General features: G+C 57.1%; 2 protein-coding genes across 5 annotated transcripts in view; both read left to right on the top strand.

Moving 5' to 3' along the window:
* The window catches only part of MGRN1 (mahogunin ring finger 1), a 55,387-nt gene extending 39,512 nt beyond the window's left edge, over positions 1-15,875 (top strand). The window contains exons 9-18 of one of the 4 annotated variants that reach the window (XM_056336387.1): positions 3,447-3,515; positions 5,709-5,868; positions 7,699-7,808; positions 8,739-8,804; positions 11,272-11,495; positions 12,442-12,565; positions 13,099-13,148; positions 13,780-13,883; positions 14,519-14,563; positions 15,198-15,875. In XM_056336387.1, coding sequence (XP_056192362.1) covers positions 3,447-3,515; positions 5,709-5,868; positions 7,699-7,808; positions 8,739-8,804; positions 11,272-11,495; positions 12,442-12,565; positions 13,099-13,148; positions 13,780-13,883; positions 14,519-14,559 — 948 coding nt within the window. In that variant the 3' untranslated portion in view covers positions 14,560-14,563; positions 15,198-15,875. The remainder of the gene's footprint in view (positions 1-3,446; positions 3,516-5,708; positions 5,869-7,698; positions 7,809-8,738; positions 8,805-11,271; positions 11,496-12,441; positions 12,566-13,098; positions 13,149-13,779; positions 13,884-14,518; positions 14,564-15,197) is intronic. The other 3 variants (XM_056336385.1, XM_056336388.1, XM_056336386.1) reach the window with 3 other exon arrangements.
* Positions 15,876-16,240: 365 nt separating this feature from the next.
* NUDT16L1 (nudix hydrolase 16 like 1) lies at positions 16,241-19,270 on the top strand. Its single transcript, XM_056336209.1, has 3 exons — positions 16,241-16,520; positions 16,943-17,203; positions 18,235-19,270. The coding sequence occupies exons 1-3, from the start codon at positions 16,296-16,298 to the stop codon at positions 18,697-18,699; spliced, it is 951 nt and encodes a 316-aa protein (XP_056192184.1). The 5' UTR covers positions 16,241-16,295; the 3' UTR covers positions 18,700-19,270.
* Positions 19,271-19,736: the final 466 nt, after the last annotated feature.

The following is a 19,736-nucleotide window of genomic DNA, read 5'->3' as shown; positions in this document are numbered from 1 at the left end:
CAAGAATTTCAGCTTATGAAAGGAAATCCAGTAGTGATCCTGCTGCAAGGATCAGCTTGAAATGTGATGGAAAAAGAGATGAGATTTTGGTGGCTGATCCCTTCACCTTTAAGTATGTGCTGTGCTTCTGCTTTAAACGTGTCTGGCTTCAGGTGCTTGCAATTGGCTAGGGTTTTCTGATCTGAATTAAAAAGCCTTTTACTACCAAGAAGGTCATTAAGTGCCTTGATTAGACACTTTTTGCTCTAAGACGTTTCTTCCAGTCCCAAGGTTAGAGAAGAGTCACTAAACATCAGTTAATCATGTCAAAATCGCATTCAGTAATTCACTCTCTGCCTCACCAGTGCCATGCAGAGACTCACAGCCTGCCCTGCAGCCTTGCTTTGCCTAGTGACAGCGGTGTTAGCCCTCGCTGCTAGAGCTTTATCCCAGCGCTAGTGGTGAGTTACTTGCTGCTCCAGCCTGACGTCTGTTCGGAGCCCTGTGCGTCCTGAACTGACCTGCACTCCCCTCCCTTCCTTGGTACTTAACTTGGCAGTGCTGCAGCATGATCTCTGGGCTAGCTGATCAGTCTGGGTCCCACGAGTATTTTTAATGGAGACAGAGGCTGTTTCGGGAGTCTATTGAGCGTGTGAAGGCAGGTTTGTAGTGGGAACATCCAGAAGAGCCATGCTCTGAAGGGGGAGCTTCGCACTGTGCTGGAAGAGGCTGCCTGAGCGCCGAGGGACCAGAGCAGTGTGATGCCAGCAGTGCCTCTTTCTCACATATTCTTCTGATCGGAGAAGAGCATTTGTGAGCTGATGAAAAGCTGCTCATTTATCATGCTTGTGGGTTTTGGGGCGGTTTTGTTTTTTTTTAAAAGCAGTACTTACATGGCTGTGAGCTCTCTGAGTCCGTGTTGGATTACTGTGCACACTAACACAGTGTGTGTACCATTCTCCTTTTAGTGCTCCGGACTCCCCAAATGGAGGGCTGTCTTGCTTGGAAGTGCTCTCCAGGGAAGTTCCCACCCTACCACAGTATGGTTAGCTGACTCCTGCAGTGAAACAGTGTGTGCTTGTCTCTCTTTACTGGCAGACCGTGTAACCTTCCCACTCAGTGTTTGGTTGCGGGGACTTTTTTTTATTGGCAGTTTGTAAAATGTAGTCCTTATATGTTCTCTGCTATGGCTTTTAAAATAGAAGGAAGCTCTTGCTAGAAGAACACACAGTACCACTGCAACTGAGGTAGCATCTGCACCCATAAGGGTATAGAGTATATGTCTGGAGTAAACCATCTGTATAACATTGTACATTCTTCACCATCATTTTTCTTTTGCCCTCCCCTCCTTACCATTGCCAGGATTGCCAGGTACCTTTTGTGCGCATCAATCTCTAAACCTCTTTGGGAGCAGGAAGCAGCAGCTAATGAGCTGAGCTGCTTTGTTCTCTCACCTGAGATCAGTTATAATGTAAGTACCGATCTGTTCAAAGAAATTCAGCATGGATGAATACAAACAGATGGACCAGCAGAAAAACATGACCTGGACTTGGCTGGTGGCTCCTGTGTGCATCAGCTGAAGCTGTATATAGCAACAGAAGCCTTTGGAAGGATGACGTGGTGCGGGATGGGTTGGAGAAGCGTGAAGGTGAAGGACTGCATTGTGTACAATCACCTACTCCTCCTTGTTTACTCCTACTCTTTTGAAATTTAGAGATCTTTCCAGTCAGAGCCATGTTGCAATGCTCACCCTTTTCCTACTGGGACATGAGATTCTCAGGAGGATTTTTAGAGGCAAGCAGTTAAAACAAATGCAGGCTCCTGCAGAGGCTTTAGTCTGTTCCTTCCTGACCTCTTCTTTGCTTTGACCTGACAACTTCTGCACTCACTGTCACTCATCAGGATCCTCTGAGGAGTCAGGATGCTATATACAATACTCTCTTTGGAATGTCAAGTTACAAAAGGACATCTCCCACATAATTGTTCCCAAACTTCCTGGGTGAGTTGTGAGCTGCTGCAGAGGATTTTGCTCAGCAGTCCAACAGCTGACCTCATTGCCATGAAATGCCGGCCTAGAACAGATTGTCTGTAAGCTGCATGCTGAGTTAAACAGGGAGACTCTGGAATTAGTTTGTTAAAGCTGCTGCGTCCCAGCTCAGAGCATTTCTGAGCTGGTAAACGGGCTGGATATAGCTAGCTCCTGCCCCCATCTTGGCAGGTGACATCTTCTGCAGCACTGAAAACCCATGGCAAAGCCGTTGCTCGTCTGAGCACCTGGCTTGACAAAAGGAGAGGGGAGAGGCCGATTACACACAGAAATGCCAAAAGCTCTGGGACTGATGAGCTGTTGAAGCACTGGGTTCACAGTGGCTTGGCTTCACTGCATGGTGCCAACTGGACAGTTACTGGAGGTGGCAGGAGAGCATTTCCTTCGCCTGTTTGTGAGATGTGTCAGTTTGATACCTTGCAACCCCTTCACCCTATTACCTGTTGTGGGGTTTTGTGCAGAGGAACACACACTACTCTGGGGAAGCTGCTGTGTAGCACTAAATCTTGGGGGACCAGTATCTTTGTGCATCCTTGTAGAGGGTGCTCCTCACAGCTGTAAGTGTCTCGTGCTGTACTTGCTGGTTAAGCTAGGGAACGGGGGAGAACACCGTGCAGAGGGGACTTGTCTTGCTGGGACTTGAACTGTCGGGCTTTCTTGCCTCACTGCTTTAATTCAGCTGCTCGGGGGAGTTTGCAGACAGCTGCCAGTGTTTGCATAAGGGCATGGCCTGGAGGAGTATGTCCCAGGTTTGGGACATACTTACACCTGTGCCTGGAGCACTTTCTGCCACCCCACACCCCAATTGAGAGTTGCCACCAAGGGCCTGAGGGTGGTAATAAATGACACTGCACTGATGTAGGGTTGTCCCTCGAGTGCTTCTCATGCTAAGGAAGGTGGTTTGTCTGTCTTCAGTAGCTTGACCTTATGCTCCCAGGTGATGACCAGGGAAGTGATGTGCGGCCATCGATGTGCCAGCAACAAGCTGTTGGCACAGCACCCCTGCTGAGGTTACAAGGATGGGTGGAAGTTGATCTTGGTTAAAGTTAAGCAGTACTTCACCGAAGGGAAGGACTATGTGAGGCTGACTGCCGCTGGTTTATTTGAGCTGTGGGTACCTATTCCCTCTTGATCTCTGAGACAAGCAGAATACTTGTTGTCTGAATGATTTTGAAAAAAGTGGTTACTTGGTCTCCCTGCTCAGACCAGACAGGATGAGTACCACTTTTTGAGCAAGGAGACACTTACTCTCCCAGCTATCCTTTGCAGTATTTGTTTCTGTTAATTTTGTCATGTAGCTCTAGAGGAACTGGCTGTTGTGGGTGTAACATGGACATTTTGACACAGGGTGGGAAGGGAGGTGGTCATGCAACAGCAATGACAGAGCAGCTGGCACTCCAACTGTTGTCTTCTTTCCTAGGTTGACCGAGTGAGTTATCTGCTTCAGGAGATCTATGGCATCGAGAACAAAAACAACCAAGAGACCAAGGTAAAGGCGCTCAGGAGGCTGTGCTCCCTGAGCTGGGGTTTTCCAACCTGCACCTTCTGCTTTTGAGCTTAACTGTGGGGCTTGGCAGGGCAACGTGGAGGTGCTTCCCAGAATGACTGTCAAGTCTGTGTCATTCCTACAAGCACTGAAGAAGCTGAGAGATGACAGGTCCTCACTGTTGAAAGGCCCAACAGTTGGTGGAGTTGTGCTAAGGTAATTTTAGATAGTGTGAGAGTCTTGAGGTTGTTCCTTGGGGCTGAGATTGCTGGGAGGGAAGGGCATCAGTGCCCCGTGGGTGTTTCAGAGCACTGATTTTTAAGGCTTGTAGAGACAGCCGTGGGCCACTGTCACAGCCTCTCTGCAGTCAAGGCAGTTGTGCCTGGCATCTGTGCTTTGCTCCTCTGGCTTCTTCATGTTCTCCTGTTAGGGGGAGGCTGCATGTTTCTGTAGCACTGCAGGGGAACTGAGCTCTCTAGGGCTTGCCGTGTCCAGAGAGCAGCAGCCTGCATTCCACAGGAAGAGGGAGCACGACATCGCTAAGGGATGTATATGCCACTGCCATAACCGGAAACATTGCCCATCATTAAGCAGCAGCTTCTGCCTAATCCCAGTTTGCTGCACAGCCCCATGCAGATTACGTGAATGCTTTGTGCTTGCTTTAACTTTATGCAGAGCTGCCCTTTGCTGCCGCCTGGGCTGCAGAGTGTACCAGGTGCTGGCCTCAGGATCAGACCACTCTGGTATATGTAATGCATGATTTGCAAACAGAGGAGCAGCCACAGAGCAAGACAAGCAGGATTTCCTCCGCAAGCAATGCAGTGTCCTGCCCAAAGCATCCTGTGATCTCTTATCTGCCTGTGCCAACAGGTAGTACCTGAAGAGGCAGGATGGAGAAGTCTTTTCAAAGATTTTTCTTGCACAGTATCTATTTAAGAGGATTGAAGGCTTCCGTCTGGGTCATTCAGGGTCTTGTGATGATTCTTTTGATCCAGCAATCACACATTTGTGGCCCATCAGACAAGTGGCTTGGGGCCATTTTTGTTCTTCCGAGTATACTTAGCAAACTGTATTAATGGGAAAAGCAAAAAGCTTGCCCTCCCTACCTCCCAAAATAGATGAGGAATGCATGTGACAGGGCAGACAGCCTTGCAGCCTTTTGCTGTTGTAGTAGGCAGGCTGGGTGTGGATGTGCCAGCAGCAGATGCTATGTATTGCTATTTACACCGAGGTTGCCCATGGTCTAGCATGTGTTAGCACTGGTGGCCAAAGGGGCCTCACGAAGCAGGACCAAGCAAAGGTGGAAGGTGGCCCGTGCTGTGTCTACAGTTTGGTGGGCTCTGGCATAACTTCTGTGGGAGACTGGGGGGGTCTGGGTGTCAGTGAAGAGAGCTCTTGTGGTTGAAGAGTGGGTTTCAGCTCCCAGCAACAGCTTGCTTGGTGGCTGTAATCTGATTTGTGGGATCTGACTGACTGAAAGACCGGTGCGATGCACATTGATATTGAATGGGCTCACACCGACCTTTTTACCGGGGTAGCTGTGAGCAGGTGAGCATCCCAGGCTGGTTCTCCTGCAGCTGCACTGAAGCTTGTGCCAGCACAGGAGACTGGTGAAGATGCTGTGGCAGGAGAACCACTCGCTCCACCACTTGCTCAGAGGACTTGTGGAAACTGGTTTAGACATGGCTGGAGTGCCTCCTTCTGTCCAGGCCGGGAGCAGGCTGACCTGCTGCCTGCCACTGTCAGCAAGCAGCTCCTTTTGGGGCTGTCCTCTCTCTGTGGACGTGGGGCAGAAAGGCTGGACTGCCAAAGAACCTGCTGAGCCTGGGAGCCGTCAGGCTGGCAGGCAGGAGTTTGTTCTTGGATCCCCTCAGCCAAGGGATCCCTGCCCCAGAGGGGCTCCCCTCCGCACACAGCCTAGCTCTGGGGAAGGACAGCGGTGCTGTGCATGCACAGAACGGTACCTGGTCTCTGGCCTTCCATGAGCTGGGAGCAGACCCCCGAGAGGAAGACTGTAGCTGGGCTGTGTGGGCCGGAGCTTGTTCTCCTTGAGAAACCCCTGCTGAGAGCTGCAGAAAGAAGACGCCAGCTTTCCCACAGACTTTTGGGTGGGAAATTTCCGTAGGCTTCAGAGTTCCTTGGCAGTTTGGCATGGCCCTTACCATTCACGTGCCAACGTCTTGCTTCTCATCGCAGCCTTCAGATGACGAGAACAGTGACAACAGCAACGAGTGTGTGGTTTGCCTGTCTGACCTCCGCGACACGCTCATTCTGCCCTGCAGACACCTCTGTCTGTGCAATTCCTGTGCTGACACCCTGCGCTACCAGGCCAACAACTGCCCCATCTGCAGGCTGCGTGAGTATGTGCCCAGGAAACAAGGGCATCTTTCTCCCTTCTAGACTCCTGTTCAGTCAGTACAGGTTGTGAGAGGGAGCATGTATTTTATATACCCCACCCCAAGGCTCAGCGTCAAATATTGCTGCTGCTCCCACTGGCACCTGGAGATTCCTGGCACCTAAAATAACTGCCCTTGAACAGGGAAGGAGGAGAGCACGTGAGAGAATGGCTCTTTGTCCAGTGCCTTCCTGGCCACTTGCCCTCTCCCTGGGTTGGATCTGGAGGTGTGGGTGCTCTGAGCTGTGCCATGTAGGCAGTTCTTGTGTTTTGGTGAAGTTGATGGAAAATCCTCCAAAGGAGGGGACATAGAAGCTTTATCCTGAGAGTATCTGTCCAAGACAGCAGCCAGCCCCACCAGAGGGCTGCCTGAGTACTTTGCATGGGTTTTTTTTCCCCTTTGACAGGCTTACTTTGACTTCACCAGGGAGGGAGAGGTGAGATAACTGTCAATTTGGAGTCCTTTGCTTTGCCAGCAGAGTTAGGAGGATCTGCTTAATGCCTGCATTGCTCAGCTGCGAAAAGATGGAAAAAATTAAATAGCCGTTCTGACACTCAGGTGACACTTGCTGATTTCCATGTCTTTTCTCAAAAGCACAGAGGCATAGGAGTCTCCTGAGAAAATGCCTGTGTTTTTGCTGCAATAGACAGATTGTGTGTTTTGCCCTGTGCTTGGTCTCTGAGGTATTTGATTGTTTCTAATTGATACTTCTCAGGAAAAGACAAAAGAGCCTCAGATAGATGTTTGGCCTGAGAAGTTAAGTCTAAACAGTTCAAACTTGGCAAAGATGCAGTAACCTTTTGGAAGACCTTATCGGAGGAAGTGCCAGACAGCTTTGACTATAAGTAGCAACTTAAAACACAGGAACAGCATTATCTCATCCCCACAGTGCAGCAGAGTAGGTTGTATTTGTTTGGAAAGTGCCCCCGTGTCAGACTTCCTGGGAATCTGCTTCTGGGGACTGCAGAGGCAGCGAGGATGGATTTACACCTCTGTCCTCTGGCTCCAGGCTGATCTTTCAAGCGGCTGGGTGCAACAAGACCTAGGGAAATGCCAGGGCTTTTCCTGATGTACGAGCAAGTTCTTACAGCTGCATCAGAACAGATGTCTGGCTCATTTGTACGTGCCCTCAGCACAGAGGGACTAGCAATATTAAAGACCTGCAGATAGAAAATGGGACTGTGGGCAGGGAGTGGGGATCAAAGCTGTTGTGTTGGCAGGACCAAGGGATCTCTGTGCTGGACACAGGAGTATAGCCACTGACCCTCTGGCTGGGTTCGTAGCTATGCAGAGCCTCTCACCACCATAACGCTGGCTGGTGGGTGAGCAGCCGATGGCAGGTGCGATGCTTCCAGTGCCCCTGGACCCTAGGGCTGAGACTTGTGGGGTCTGAATGAACCCGGAGCGGTTTTACATGAGCCCTCCCACTCTCCATCCTGTAGCTTGCAGCACTGCACAAGGCTGAGCTCATGTTTTTCTTACTGTGTTGTACAGTGTCGGGCCTGAAGCACCTCAGGGCTGTACCAAGGTAGGCAGTGTCTGTTCTCTGCAAGGGCTGTGCGTACCCAGACTCTTTCAGCCAGCAGATCTCTTCCCTGTCTAGATTAATTAATTGACTAGAAGCCAAAAGCTTGGCTTTGGTGTGCTCCGTGGCCCTGCTCCCCCCGTGCACATGGGGAGCTCCCCCATGCCAACGGTGTGTCTGTGGCAAGCTGAGGAGCTCTGGCACGCATCTGGCGTGGGCTGGTCCTGCTTGGCCGTGTGTTCACCTGCCTGCTGTTCTCTCCTAGCCTTCCGTGCCCTGCTGCAGATCCGGGCTGTGAGGAAGAAGCCGGGGGCTCTGTCACCAGTGTCATTCAGCCCTGTCTTGGCACAGAGTGTTGACCATGACGAGCACTCTGTAAGTACCTCGCAACCCTGTGTACAAAGCCTGGGTGCTGGTCTCAGCCTAAGCAGGCGGCTTGTGCATGCACGAGTTGCTCAGCCTGATGGCTGGTGTCCCTGGGACCTCAGGAGGTGCACTCGGGACTTGGAGTGAGATCTTCCTGAGCAGTGCAGCCTCTTATCAGCCCTGCTAGACACCCAGGATCTCTCCTCTCGTGGATTAGTAATATGACTGGTTTTAGCCAAGTGCCCTCCTGTCTTTTGGAGGAAACAAATCCACAGAAACCTGTCTCTCTCAGGACAGGTTTCTCGGGACTTGTCCCAGCAGAAAAGTGGCAGACTCTGGGCATGACAAGGTGGGATCTGGGAAAATGGGGGTTACAGTACGACTTGCATGCACATCTGTGTGGCAGCATGCTCTGATGACACGCCCTCTGCGTCGGGGCTCCCAGCTGGTAGCAGAAAGGCCTCTTTGTGCCAGCCTCCCAGAGTGATCAGGGTCAGCAGGCAGCTGAGGGAGCGTGGGATGGAAAGTGTGGTGTTGGTGGCCTTGGGGCCCCGTTACACATCCCTGGTGCAGTGAGGGCAGCAGCTCATTGCCTGAGCAGTGCTGTTGCACAGCTGGCTCTGGTGAGACACATGAGACCGGAGTGAGGAGAGGGAGATCAGCATCTAGATCATCTTACAGACTTTCATGGGAACAGAAGGATATTGTCACAGAAAAAGCCTGGCTTTATCTGTCTGTCCTCTGCAGCATTGTAGCCCTGCTGCCTTCAGCTGGGACTAAGAAATAGGGCAGGGGAGAAACCCTGAGGGTTTGTTGTGAAGCAGAGCATGGTGTGTAGAGGAAGCAGGTGCTGTCATCTGGAGCGAGGTGAGGAGTGTGTCTCTTCGTGTCACTAACCTCAAGAAACAACTTCTTTAAAACATGGTTTTCTCTTGACAGTGTCCCTTTAAACCCCTTAAAGTGAGCACTGTCTCCCTGCCCAGCAGGAAGCCTAGAAGGGAAACAGTAAGTGGACTTGGTTGTATTTGGCTCCTGCAGCAGTTCTTTGCCAGCGGTGTCACTAGCGCGTGGAAGTGTCACACACACGAGGGCTTGCTAACACGCTGGGCTTGACTCGTGCCCCTGCACAGGCTGCGACACTCCATGTACTGCCTCTATGTCAGTGGTGAGACGTTCACACCCTGCACGGGCGATCACTAACCTTCCTGGTTTGCGTGTGGAGGAATAAGCAAGATGGAAGCAGCTTGCCACAGGGTCTGATGCTGACTCTGGGGGACCATCCCCAAGTCCTGAGCCTGGCTGCTTTATAGTTCCTGGCCAAGACTTTTTTCGTAGCTCTGTAGGACTGTGGGCGAGCTGCTGTCCGCTTGGCTCACCCAAAAGCTTCCTTGCACTTGTCTCATCCCCTTGGCGGTTTGGCATGGGCACATCTTGTTGTGGGTTCCACCCCAGTGCTGGGATGTAGAGGAAGACAGATAGGCACAGTTGGACCAGGTCTTGCATTCAGGAGCGCTGGCTGCAGTGGACTGTTTTGCTTTTGCAGGAACAGGAAGGACGGAGCTGCTTTTGTTGGGGACTCTCTGGGGTGGTGTGACAATGTGTAACTGGAACGCTGTGCTGGGGACAGCATGAATGGCAGTCGTGGGGGAACCAGGGAGGGGGAAGGTGAGGGAGGCCCCCAGGCAGGAAGGGTCTGTGCCCTTTGTGCCACCCATCAAATGCAGCTGTGTCATTGATATCAAGGAGTTCTCTTTTGCTCAAGCCAGCCGAGTGCTCAGCCTTACGAGGAAGGTGGCTCACTGTGCTTGTCAGGTCTGGAGCTCAGGTGCCGCAAAGCTGGGCATGACCTGGCTCCCCGCAAGCCTCCCACAGGATTCCTGCTGGAGCAGTGGGCTCTGTGGGTGCTGCAGTGGTAAGTGTCCCAGGAGAGAGCCGTGTCTCCTGGGGGTTGTCTGAAAGCTCCGTAACTTGCAGCAAGGGTTTTGTAGCTGTTGGCTGAGAAATCTTCCTCCAGCCTCTGACCTTTCACCACAGCAAACCAAAATGAGCAGCCTTTGAACCCACAGGCCTTGGTCTACACAGCCAGAAGAAAATATCCCAAACAGGAGCCAGGCGGTTTTTTTCCTCTCTGACTTTTCTTTCTACAAAACAGCACCTCCCAGCTGCTGTCTGGAAATGCGGTTTTTGTGGAGATGGCATTTGGTCTCACTGCCTACAGGTGGCACCAATTGTGAACTGATTCCTTGTTATCTTGCCATCACCAGCTGTGGTCTTCATCAGAAATTCGAAACCATCACAAGACCGGTACTTAGGGGATGTGGGTTGATGCTTTATTCCAGGTGCTACTCGTTCTTTTCTCCCCATCAGATCTAGCTCCTTCTGTGACCGCAAGTGGGTCAGTTGAGCAATCGGCTCATGCCAAATTAACGGCTGTGTTGGAACAGGTTGCTGGGCAGGCTTATCTGCAGCTGTGTGACTGGGAGATCAGGTACAGAGAAGCTACAGGAGTTCATGGCCAGGCTTAGCAGCAACATGCTGTCTTAGGAACAACATAGAACCACCTCCCTGAGGATACAGCGCTGAAGCAGCTCAATTTAATGCAAGCCTGGACTGCTGCAGTCTTTCCTTTTTCTTTGCAGCAGGCTGGGCTGAGCTGCCTGTGGCCTGCTGGGTTACAGCATAAACCCTGTTTGTCTCCAAGTCCACAGGATCTTTACAACTAGGAGGATTTTTGGAGTTAAGCCAGTGGCGGTTTAATGGCTTTGCAAGGGTCTCTTTGACTGGCAGCTTAGTGAGTTACAGAGGGAATGGGAATTGGTATAGTTTTGCCCTCTTCCCTTGTGGGGCCTTTCCTACCTTTTAGCAGAGGTGACTGCGCAGAGAGCTGGCGTTAGCGGCTCAGAGGACTGAGAGCAGGGGAGGAGGGGAAGTGGTGTAGGCTCTGAGGACCGGCTCTCAGTTAGTGCACACACGCTCCCCTCTTTCGACTCTTTGTTAGTGACCCTGGTGGTGCTGTGAAACAGCTGCATGTTCCAGGGCTGGAAGCACAAGTGGGGTGCTTATTGAGCTGGAAGGGTCTCTGAACCATTGGAAAAACTTCTAGGAGAAAAAAATCCAAAGATGTTTTATAGCAGGTTTGTTAGGAACCTGCTTTCTCACCCTCCTTGTCCAGCTCTTGAAAGTATGGCAGGGGGGTGCCCAGCCACGTTCTGACTTGCTGAGATGCCTGGTCTCTCACGCATTGCTCTGGAAACTTGCCTGGAGCATCATCAGCATTACAACCCGAAGGGGAACGTGTGGCTGCATCAGGGGGAGGAGGCTGAGGCTCCCTGGAGAGGTGGCTATGGGAATGGGCTGCACAGGAGCAGTGTGGGAGCTGCAGGGCTGGGTTGCATTGGGGCCTCTCCTTTTTCAGGGAGGGCTTCCAGCCTTGTGAGGGTTTCTTAACATGCCCTCTCTTTCTCGTCCACAGAGCTCTGACAATATCCCTCCGGGCTATGAGCCTATTTCCTTGCTGGAAGCGCTGAATGGCCTTCGCTCCGTTTCCCCCTCCATCCCATCAGCTCCTCTGTACGATGAAATCAGCTACTCTGGTGTGGTGGATGGGATGCCACCGGCAAGCCGACCGCTTGTTGGGATGGACAGAGCCGTGGAGAGCAGCCACCAAAAGGGCAAGCGGAGCAAGTCTCCAGATAGGTCAGCATGGGGATGGAGGGGTCCGCTCCTCTTGCAAGTCCTGAGGGCTTGTGGCCACACGCACTGAGAGCCAAGAGAGGGCTCTGGCTGGTCCCATCACTGTTAGCACCGCTAACTCAGAATTTTAGGAGACCAGCAGGTATTCATGACAGTGAGATAATTGGGACGTGACCCTTGTGTTCAGTCTGAGGTTACCAGCTTATGCCTCCTAAGGTCTGGCTTTGTCACCAGAAGAAAGAGGATTTTTAACAAGGAGAATTTGATCCAGACTTGGGATGGAAATGTCTCCTTTCCAATGCAGTTAGTCCCTCAATTTGCACTTGACATCCAAACCTTGTTGGATTTCAGCTTTCTGTGGATTTCCCCAGGAGCAAAAGAATGGGGAGAGAAGTGACGTGAATTTCAGAGCACAAAATGCTGAGTGAGATCCTTTAGCTGTTGTCTGAAGCCTCCTCTACTGACCTTGTGATGGAGGCTGTAGGTGTGGATGCCGTGGAGTGGGCAGCCCGCTGCAGGTGCCCTTCACGTGTCCCTCGCTACAGAAGGGGTCAGGCTGGGTTTGTTCCTGGAGCTCCTCACTGTGCTCCGTTCCAAATTCCTCCTGGGAAGGGAGCCCCTGATGCTGTGAGGAGCAGCGTGGGACCTGGGCCTCCTGCTTTCCCTGCAGAGGCAGATCTGCCCAGGTTGTGTTACTGTGCTGCAGCTCTGCACCACCTGGCTCTGTCCCAGAGCTCTGCTGCTGCTGTTCTCCATGTAGCTGATACCGGAGGGCCCTGGTGAATTTGGCTCAGTAGTTTGAGCTCCTGCTCATGCGTGTTGGCTTCTGCTGCTGGTGGAGCGACAGGGCAGGGGTGGTGACACCTTGAGCTGCTGCCACCAGATCTGCCAGGGCCTGCGGTGCTGGCAGCACTGTGGCTCCTTGCAAATGGAGTTTCTCTTGCCGCAGCACACTACGGTCTCCCTCGTCCCCAATCCACGAGGAGGATGAAGAGAAGCTCTCTGAGGACTCTGACTCGCAGCCAGCACTTAGCGGGGGTGAGCTGGTCCTGAGAGAGGCGAGCTCTCCAGAAGTAAGTCTGTGATCTGCTAGGGAGCTGCTCTGAGCCAGGGCTCTTCTGGGGGGGCTTCTTCTGGGACACACGAGCTGCCTTGTGAAGGGACGTTGTTTCCTCAGTGGCAGGGTGAAGATGAGCTCGTGGTAGCATGAGTAGCCCAGAGCCAGCAGTCTCAGCTGCCTTTATTTACCTGTAGGGCTCCACAGGGAAGGATGTAACCGCTCCTTGTGCCACTAACCCTCTTTGGGAGCCGGGGCGTTGGAAAGCCACGTAGCTGGAGCCGCATCAGAGCTGACCTTACCCCAGCTTCCTGGGCAAGCCCAGCAGTGTTTGGGGCAGGGGTGGAAGCTGAGCCTTGCTGGGCTTCCAGCACCCACTGCCATTGCCTGTAAAACCCCTCCTTCCCGGCCTGTGGTGCCACAGCACTGGTGGGTGGCCCTTTGCTCCCTCCCTGGAATGGGTCCTGGCCCTGGAGAAAGCCAGAGCAGGGGACAAGCGCAGCAAAGGCCTCCAGCCCGCAGAAGTAATCTGTGCTGTTCCTCTTGCAGAGCGCGGCCGGGGAGGAGATTGAGGAGGCCTCGTCCCTGCAGCAGGGTAGGTGTGCGCTCAGCCCGAGGGGGCAGCCAGGCCTTGGCTTGGTGTCCCAATCTGCTGTGATGGGGCAGGGACAGCTGGGGAATGAACGTGGTTCAGAAACATCCAGCTCCCCAAAGGCCATCTCTGAGCTGCTGGGCTTCGCCAGAGGAAGGCGCCGGCATCTCTTCTGGGAAGTGGGGGCGCAAAATCATCAAATCTCCCTGGTTTTATTGGCCAAGCATCTCTCCTTGCCATAAGCTCTACAGAGGTAGAGCTTTCCGTGCCACATCTGTCTGCTCACGCAGCTTAGGGGGAGATGGCTGTGAGCACCACCCTGCTGGTCCTGGTGAGAGCGTGGCCGCGGTACTGGGCATGCAGGATGTGCCCTGTATTGTTGGGATGGGTCTGTGGTGCTCAGCCAGCATCCACAGGGCATGAGGATGGGGTGAGAGAAAAGCGATGGGCATGAGCCTGCATATGAAGAGGTGGCCCCTTCGGCACCGTGGCCTGGGCCAGTCTGACGGGCTCTGCTGGGGCTCGGGGGGTGCGGGGAGCTTCCTCACGTGGAAGATCTCAACCCGTCCTCCTGGCTGCGCGCCCCTGCGGAGCGGGGCTGGGGGCTGAGCAGCTGCGCTCTGGCTGGTTCTAGGTAGCCGCCCACCCTCCGTGGAAGATGTCCTGCAGGACGGCAGCTGTGGCGAGCACAGGAGCCTGACGCAGTCGGAGAGCGACCCTCCGGTAGATGTCTACCTGCCAGGTAATGGCCGCGCCATTGGGGTCGCAGGCGTGCTGCCACCCTGCCGCGCTCGAGGGGCCGGGGGGTGTGTGGGCTGTGCCTGAGCATGGTGGCCTCCCCGGTGGGGCGGCACGCTGCAGCCTTGGGGTGGGCCAGGAGCCCACCTGCCAGGGGCACGGTGTCCCGCTTCCTCCAGTGGGCAGAGCGAGCTGTGGGCGAGGGGGGCTGACGCAGAGGTAACCTGCCCCCACTTCTCTCTCCTCCCTCACCCTTTTGTCTCTGTCCTTCCCCTCCTCTCCTCTCCGGGCTGCGGCCACTCCAGGCACAGTTTTTGTGACAGTGGCCTCCTCTGCCTGCCCCCAACCCGTGCTCCAGCTTTCGGCTGAGGGAGGGGAGCCATCCGGGCTGGCTTCTGGGGGACCAAGCCAGCATGGGGGGCAGCAGACACCCCTCTGCCATGGGGGGGTGTCACAGCGGGGAGGGCCGTGGGGTGCCGTGCTTTGCTGGCAAGCGCGGCTGTGGGACGCTGTGCTGTCCTCACCCCTGACTGTTGTCGTTGCAGCCTGTTTTCTTCCATAGAGTCGCAGTCTGTTCTGAGTACCTCTCTAATGTCTCCTTCCCTCTCTGTCTGCCTTCCTCCCTCCTGTCTTGGGCAGCACTGGGTCCCGATTCCTGCTCTATTGGTATAGAGGAGTAAGCTGGTACGTCTTCTCGTTCTTCTTACGCATCGCTGTGGTGTGGGGCAGCAGGACCCCTCCTGAGAAGGCCAGCAGCCAGGCGAGAGCGGGGATGGGGCTGATCCTAGCCATCAGGGCAGGGAAGGAGGGGGCAGCAAACCAACGAGGCTGCTCTGCTGGCTCTGTCCTGGCTCCCTTCCCGTTCCTGGCACTGGCATCACTGCACCCTGCTGTCCCCAAGTGCCGGCACCCCCAGCCAGGGCAGCAGAAGCCCCTGCCCTCCCCACTGGCTTCTGCTGGGCCTCTGGGTGAGGGCTCTGCTGCCTCGTGGGCACTGTGATAGTCCAGTCCCCCGCTGCTGGCTTCTCCCAGGCTGGTGGCAGATAACGTGTCCCCTTAGTGTCCTGTGTCCCGCCCCTGGCGCTTGCTGAACCTGCGTCTTGGCAGGGGCAGAGGGGATGGAGCTCATGGGCTCCAGCCCTGTCTCTGTGGTCAGACCAGGGTAGGAGGGGGTGGCAGGGGTGACGGTCACCTTGGCCCACGCTGTCCTCTCCCCAGGGCTGAGCACCCTGCCTGGGCTTGTTGCCTGGCCCTAGGGCTGGAGTAGTTAGGGCTGAACCCCTTTTTCCTCACTCAGAACCCCTTTTTCCTCACTCAGGCTCATCCGACTTCACCAAAACGCTCCCTGGCCGCGGCACCGGCAGCCCCACGCAGCCCCTTCTCTTCGAGCAGACGTGTCTTCACCTGGAGGACGAACAGAACCTCTCGTGAGCGGGGCTGGGACCCCCCCCCGCCCCTGCCGCTGGACCCCAGACCCACGCACAGCCTCTCCCCCGTCCCCAGCGGGGCTGGCCCGTGCTCAGCGCTGCGGGGATGCAACGTGGCGTGTCGCACCGGCACGCTTTTTGGCACAGCCCAGCTTGGTTTTTTAAAAGACGTGCATGTTTTTTTGCCAGCTGGCGGCAAAGGGGCGGGTGGGTAGGGGCTGGCGGGAGGCGGGGAGATTTGGGGTTAAAATCGGCAGATGAAGGACGCTACCCTTGTATATTTTGTACACACCCAGCACAGCCCTTTTGCTGTCACTGCCCTTGGACAGAGCTGCGCCCCCCCCTACCCACCCCCCCCGCCTGGCAGCCCCTCTGGACTCTGCACCCTCCTGCCCCCAACCTCTGGGTGCTGGGGAGGGGGGCTCGGTGGGGTGCAGGGCTCCGCGGATGGGGGCGGGGGGCGGGGGGGCTGCCCACGCCGTGTGCCTTGTTCTGCTTCTGCGGCGGGTCCCGGGGCGACACCTCCCCCCTTCCCCTCGATGTTTGTAGTAATAAACCCGTGGAGCAGGCACTTGTGCCGTGCGTCGTGGGCGGGGCGAAAGGGCGGGGGGCGGGGGCAAAAGGGCGGGGGGCGGGACTACGGAGCGGAGAGGCGCGGCCTCTTTGCCCGCCTCTTTCCCGGCGTGCAGTTCGGCGCCGTCTCCCCCCCAGCCTCGCTGTGATTGGCCGCAGGCGCCGACAGCCCTGGTGCGGCAGTTTCCTAATGTGGCGAGCGACGCGGGCGGTGGCGCCCGCTCTTATTGGTCGCCCGTCGCTATTGGCCGCCCAACCGAGGGCGGGCGCGGGGGTTGGCGGGTTCTGCCGAGCGCCCATTGGCCCGGCGGCGCGCGGCGCGCAGCTACTGGCTCTGACGGCCGCCGGTCTCGCCCCTCGCTCGGCGTCGGCGCGACGCGTGCGCGGAGCGGGCTCCCGGGGCGGGCGGCGAGGCGATGGCGGCCATGGGGGCGATGGCGGCCATGGGGGCGCTGCCCGCCATGGGAGCGCTGCCGCCGCTGCCGACGCTGGGGGTACCGGGCGTGCCCGAGCTGAAGCCGCTGACGCGGTACGAGGCCATGCGGCTGGGCCCGGGCTGGAGCCACTCGTGCCACGCCATGCTGTACGCGCCCAACCCGGGCATGCTGTTCGGCCGCATCCCGCTGCGCTACGCCGTGCTGGTGAGGGGGCGGGCGGGGGGAGCGGGGCCGGGGCCGGGGGCGGGCGGGCCCACGGGCTGGGGCGGGCCGCGGGCTGCGGGGGAGGCGGGCTGAGGGCTGGCGGCTGGGGGTGTCGGTAGTTGGCGGTTGCAGGGCGGTAGCGTCAGGCTGGGTCGCGGCGGGGAGAGCCCCCGGGCCCCTCCCCCCGCCTCCCCGGCGGTGCGGGCCCCGCCTGGGCTCCCGGGGCCGCGGCGAGCTCTCGGAGACGGTGTCGGTGAACGGTCCTGGATGCGCCGGAGCTGGTAGGGCCGCGCCAGAGCGGCCGGGAGCCCTCCCCACGCTCCTCCGCCCCCGCGGAGGCCTCCGCGGCGCCGGGCCTGGGCGCCCGCGGCCCCCCTCGCCCCCTCGCTGTGCCCCATTAACGCCATGCGCCTCTATTGCAGATGCAGATGCGATTTGACGGACTACTGGGCTTTCCCGGGGGGTTCGTGGATCGCCGTTACTGGTCCCTGGAGGACGGTCTGAATCGGGTGCTGGGCTTGGGTTTGGGCTGTGTGCGCCTGACGGAAGCTGACTATCTGTGCTCGCACCTGACAGAGGGGCCACATCGAGTGGTGGCACACTTCTACGCCAGGCAGCTGACCCTGGAGGAGCTGCATACCATCGAGATCAGCGCGGTGCATTCCCGAGACCACGGGCTGGAGGTGGGACATCCAGGGAGGGGGTGTGTAGAGCTCTGAGCGTTAGATCCAGGGAAGACGCAGCTTCCCTCCTAGGTCTGCTGGGCTGCCGTCTCTCGCAGCCCAGCGGGGGAATGCACCGCATGTAGAGCTGTCGGCGGCGAGTGCCACGCACAGCCCCGTAGCACTGGCGTTAGGAGGTCAGGCTCTCGGCTGGGGTTGTGTCTCAGGCTCTGGAGTGTAGCAAGCTCCAGCTCCAGCCTTTCCTGGTGACTGCCCACGTAGGGAAGAGCCCTATTAACCCGCTCAGCCTTGGGACGCGGCTGAGGTCCGTCTCGCATCCTGGTGGGCATCTCCCCCTGCCCTGGGCTGAGTAACCTGGACCGGAATCGCGACCCTCGCTGTGGTGATGTGTTGCTCTAACCCCAGTTCTCCCTGGCTTGCACGGAGGCGGTGCGGGAGGCAGCCTTCCTCCCGGGTAGCTGGGTTCGGCTGATGCCTTGGGGTAGAGCGTAAGAGGGAGGGTCTCCCTGCGCGCCCACGAGGCGCTCGGCAGGTCTTGGCAGCTGCGTGAAGGGAGGCACTTGGCTCTGGGTTGTGGCGTGGCTGAGGGGCATGCGTGGGCAAGCCACGGTGTCCCCACGGAGGGGAAAGCAGGGCTCCCCATAGCGGCCTGGGGCAGTGGGATCCCCCCAAAGGGGCAGGAGGGGGAACAGAGCCGGGGCTGGGCGCAGGGGGCTGGCCAGGGGGAGCAGTGGCCTGGTGTGGCTCTGGGAGGGGCAGTGCAGGGGCTTCAGCTGGGCTGAGGGCAGGCAGGCCAGGGCAGGCAGGCTGGGGCAGGGGTCCGTGGGGCAGGGGTCGGTGAGGGAGGGAGGGGCAGGATTGGGCAGGTGGGGAGGGGCAGGATCGGGCAGGTGGCGAGGGGAAGGATCCGGCAAGTGGGGCTGGGCCATGGGCTGGCGGGGTGCTGGGGTGAGGGTGTGGGGGCAGAGGGTGGGGCGGGGGGGGCTGGTGTTGCCGTGGGCTCTGCTGAGCTGTGCTCTATGCTGTTGCAGGTGATGGGCATGGTCCGTGTCCCTCTCTACACCCAGAAGGACCGCATGGGCGGGCTGCCCAACTTCCTGGGCAACTCCTTCGTTGGAACCGCCAAATTCCAGCTACTCTTTGCCCTGAAGATCTTGAACATGGTGCCGGAGGAGAAGCTGGCCGAGGCGGTGGCTGCCACGCAGAAGCCGAAGAAGCCGGCCATTGACCAGGCAGCAGCAGTGACAGGAAACCCGCCTGCCACTAAGCCCTCGAACGAGCTGGCGATGCCCGCTAAAACAGGCAACGAATTGGCAGAGAGGGCCGAGAACCAGGCAGCTGCGCAGGCAGCCGCCGAGCAGGCAGTGGCCGGGCTGCAGAGCCACGTTGTGGCAGAGCAGCTGGTGGCTGTGCCGGTGGCCGAGGCAGTGGAGCAGCCGGCGGGGCTGGGGGCAGATGCTGTGGCAGAGCAGCCCGTGGCTGAGCCGATGGAGTGATGCCTGCTGCATTTGTGCTTGATTAAAAGTGGGTGAGACTAGAGACTTCTAACTTTCCGACCCGTCGCTGGCTGCAGTTGCTGCCCACGCAATTCTACTGCCCAGCCGGGAGGGTTTGGGTTTGTTTGAAGCCGGGGAAAGCGATGTATTTTTATGGCCATTAAACTCTAGTGAGCTTCCCAGATCAACCTGCACAGCCCCCTGCAGAGAGTTCATGTCTTATGTCAGGGCACCGAAGCCTTAGAATTATGCTTTTGATTTCAGGGACGTGCTGCTGCCGTCGGGTCCCCGTTTCATTTTTAAGGAACAAAATGGCATCTTTTTTAAAATGCTCCATGTTGACTTGGACACAGCTGTGGACGCAGTGGACGCAGCTGAGGGAACGGGGCTGCTGGTCAAGCACCCCTGCCAGCGTCAGTGGAAGGGGCTCCCCTCCGCTGGTGCTGTGTGGCCGGGCTCTGGGTGCTGTGCCATGCCGTGAATTCCCTCTGGGACGTAGTGGGGGTGCTCGTGTGGGTTTCTGCCTGGAGATCTGTGGGAGCATGAAAGTGGAATAAATGGCTTTGCTGAATGCTTCGCGGTCAGGATCATTCTTGACAGCTGGCACAGAGCCTGCGGCGACCCAGAGCTTTAGGGGTGCAGGGGCAGTGCTGTGCCTGTCGGTTCCCTTTGCCGCAGGGCTTTGCCCGCTGCTGTGTGGGACTGTGCCAGGGTGAGAAGCTGGAGGCGAAGGGCAAGGCTGGGCCCTGCTGCAGGCACTGGGGGCTGGCAGGGTGCGGGCTAGCACGGCGTGCTGCGCCGCTGCAAACCGGTTAAGCTTTTGCCGCTGGGCTACTGCAGAATGGCTTCGTGTGCCCAGCAGCCTCTGGGGGTAAGTGGTATGTCAGCGCCCCACCTGGGCACGGGCTGGGTGGGCAGGGGGCTTCGTCCTGTCTGTACTACTACTGGGGCAGCCAGCGAGAAGCCTGCAGCTGCACAGGGCCCTGGCCTCCCCGTCCCCCCACCCCAGCTGGCAGGAGGCATTTCAGCTGAGCCTT

Source organism: Falco biarmicus, chromosome 4, assembly GCF_023638135.1.
Source record: "Falco biarmicus isolate bFalBia1 chromosome 4, bFalBia1.pri, whole genome shotgun sequence".
NCBI classification, from domain to species: Eukaryota; Metazoa; Chordata; class Aves; order Falconiformes; family Falconidae; genus Falco; species Falco biarmicus.
Note: the sequence above shows the minus strand (reverse complement) of the source record. Positions and strands in the feature narration are given on the sequence as shown.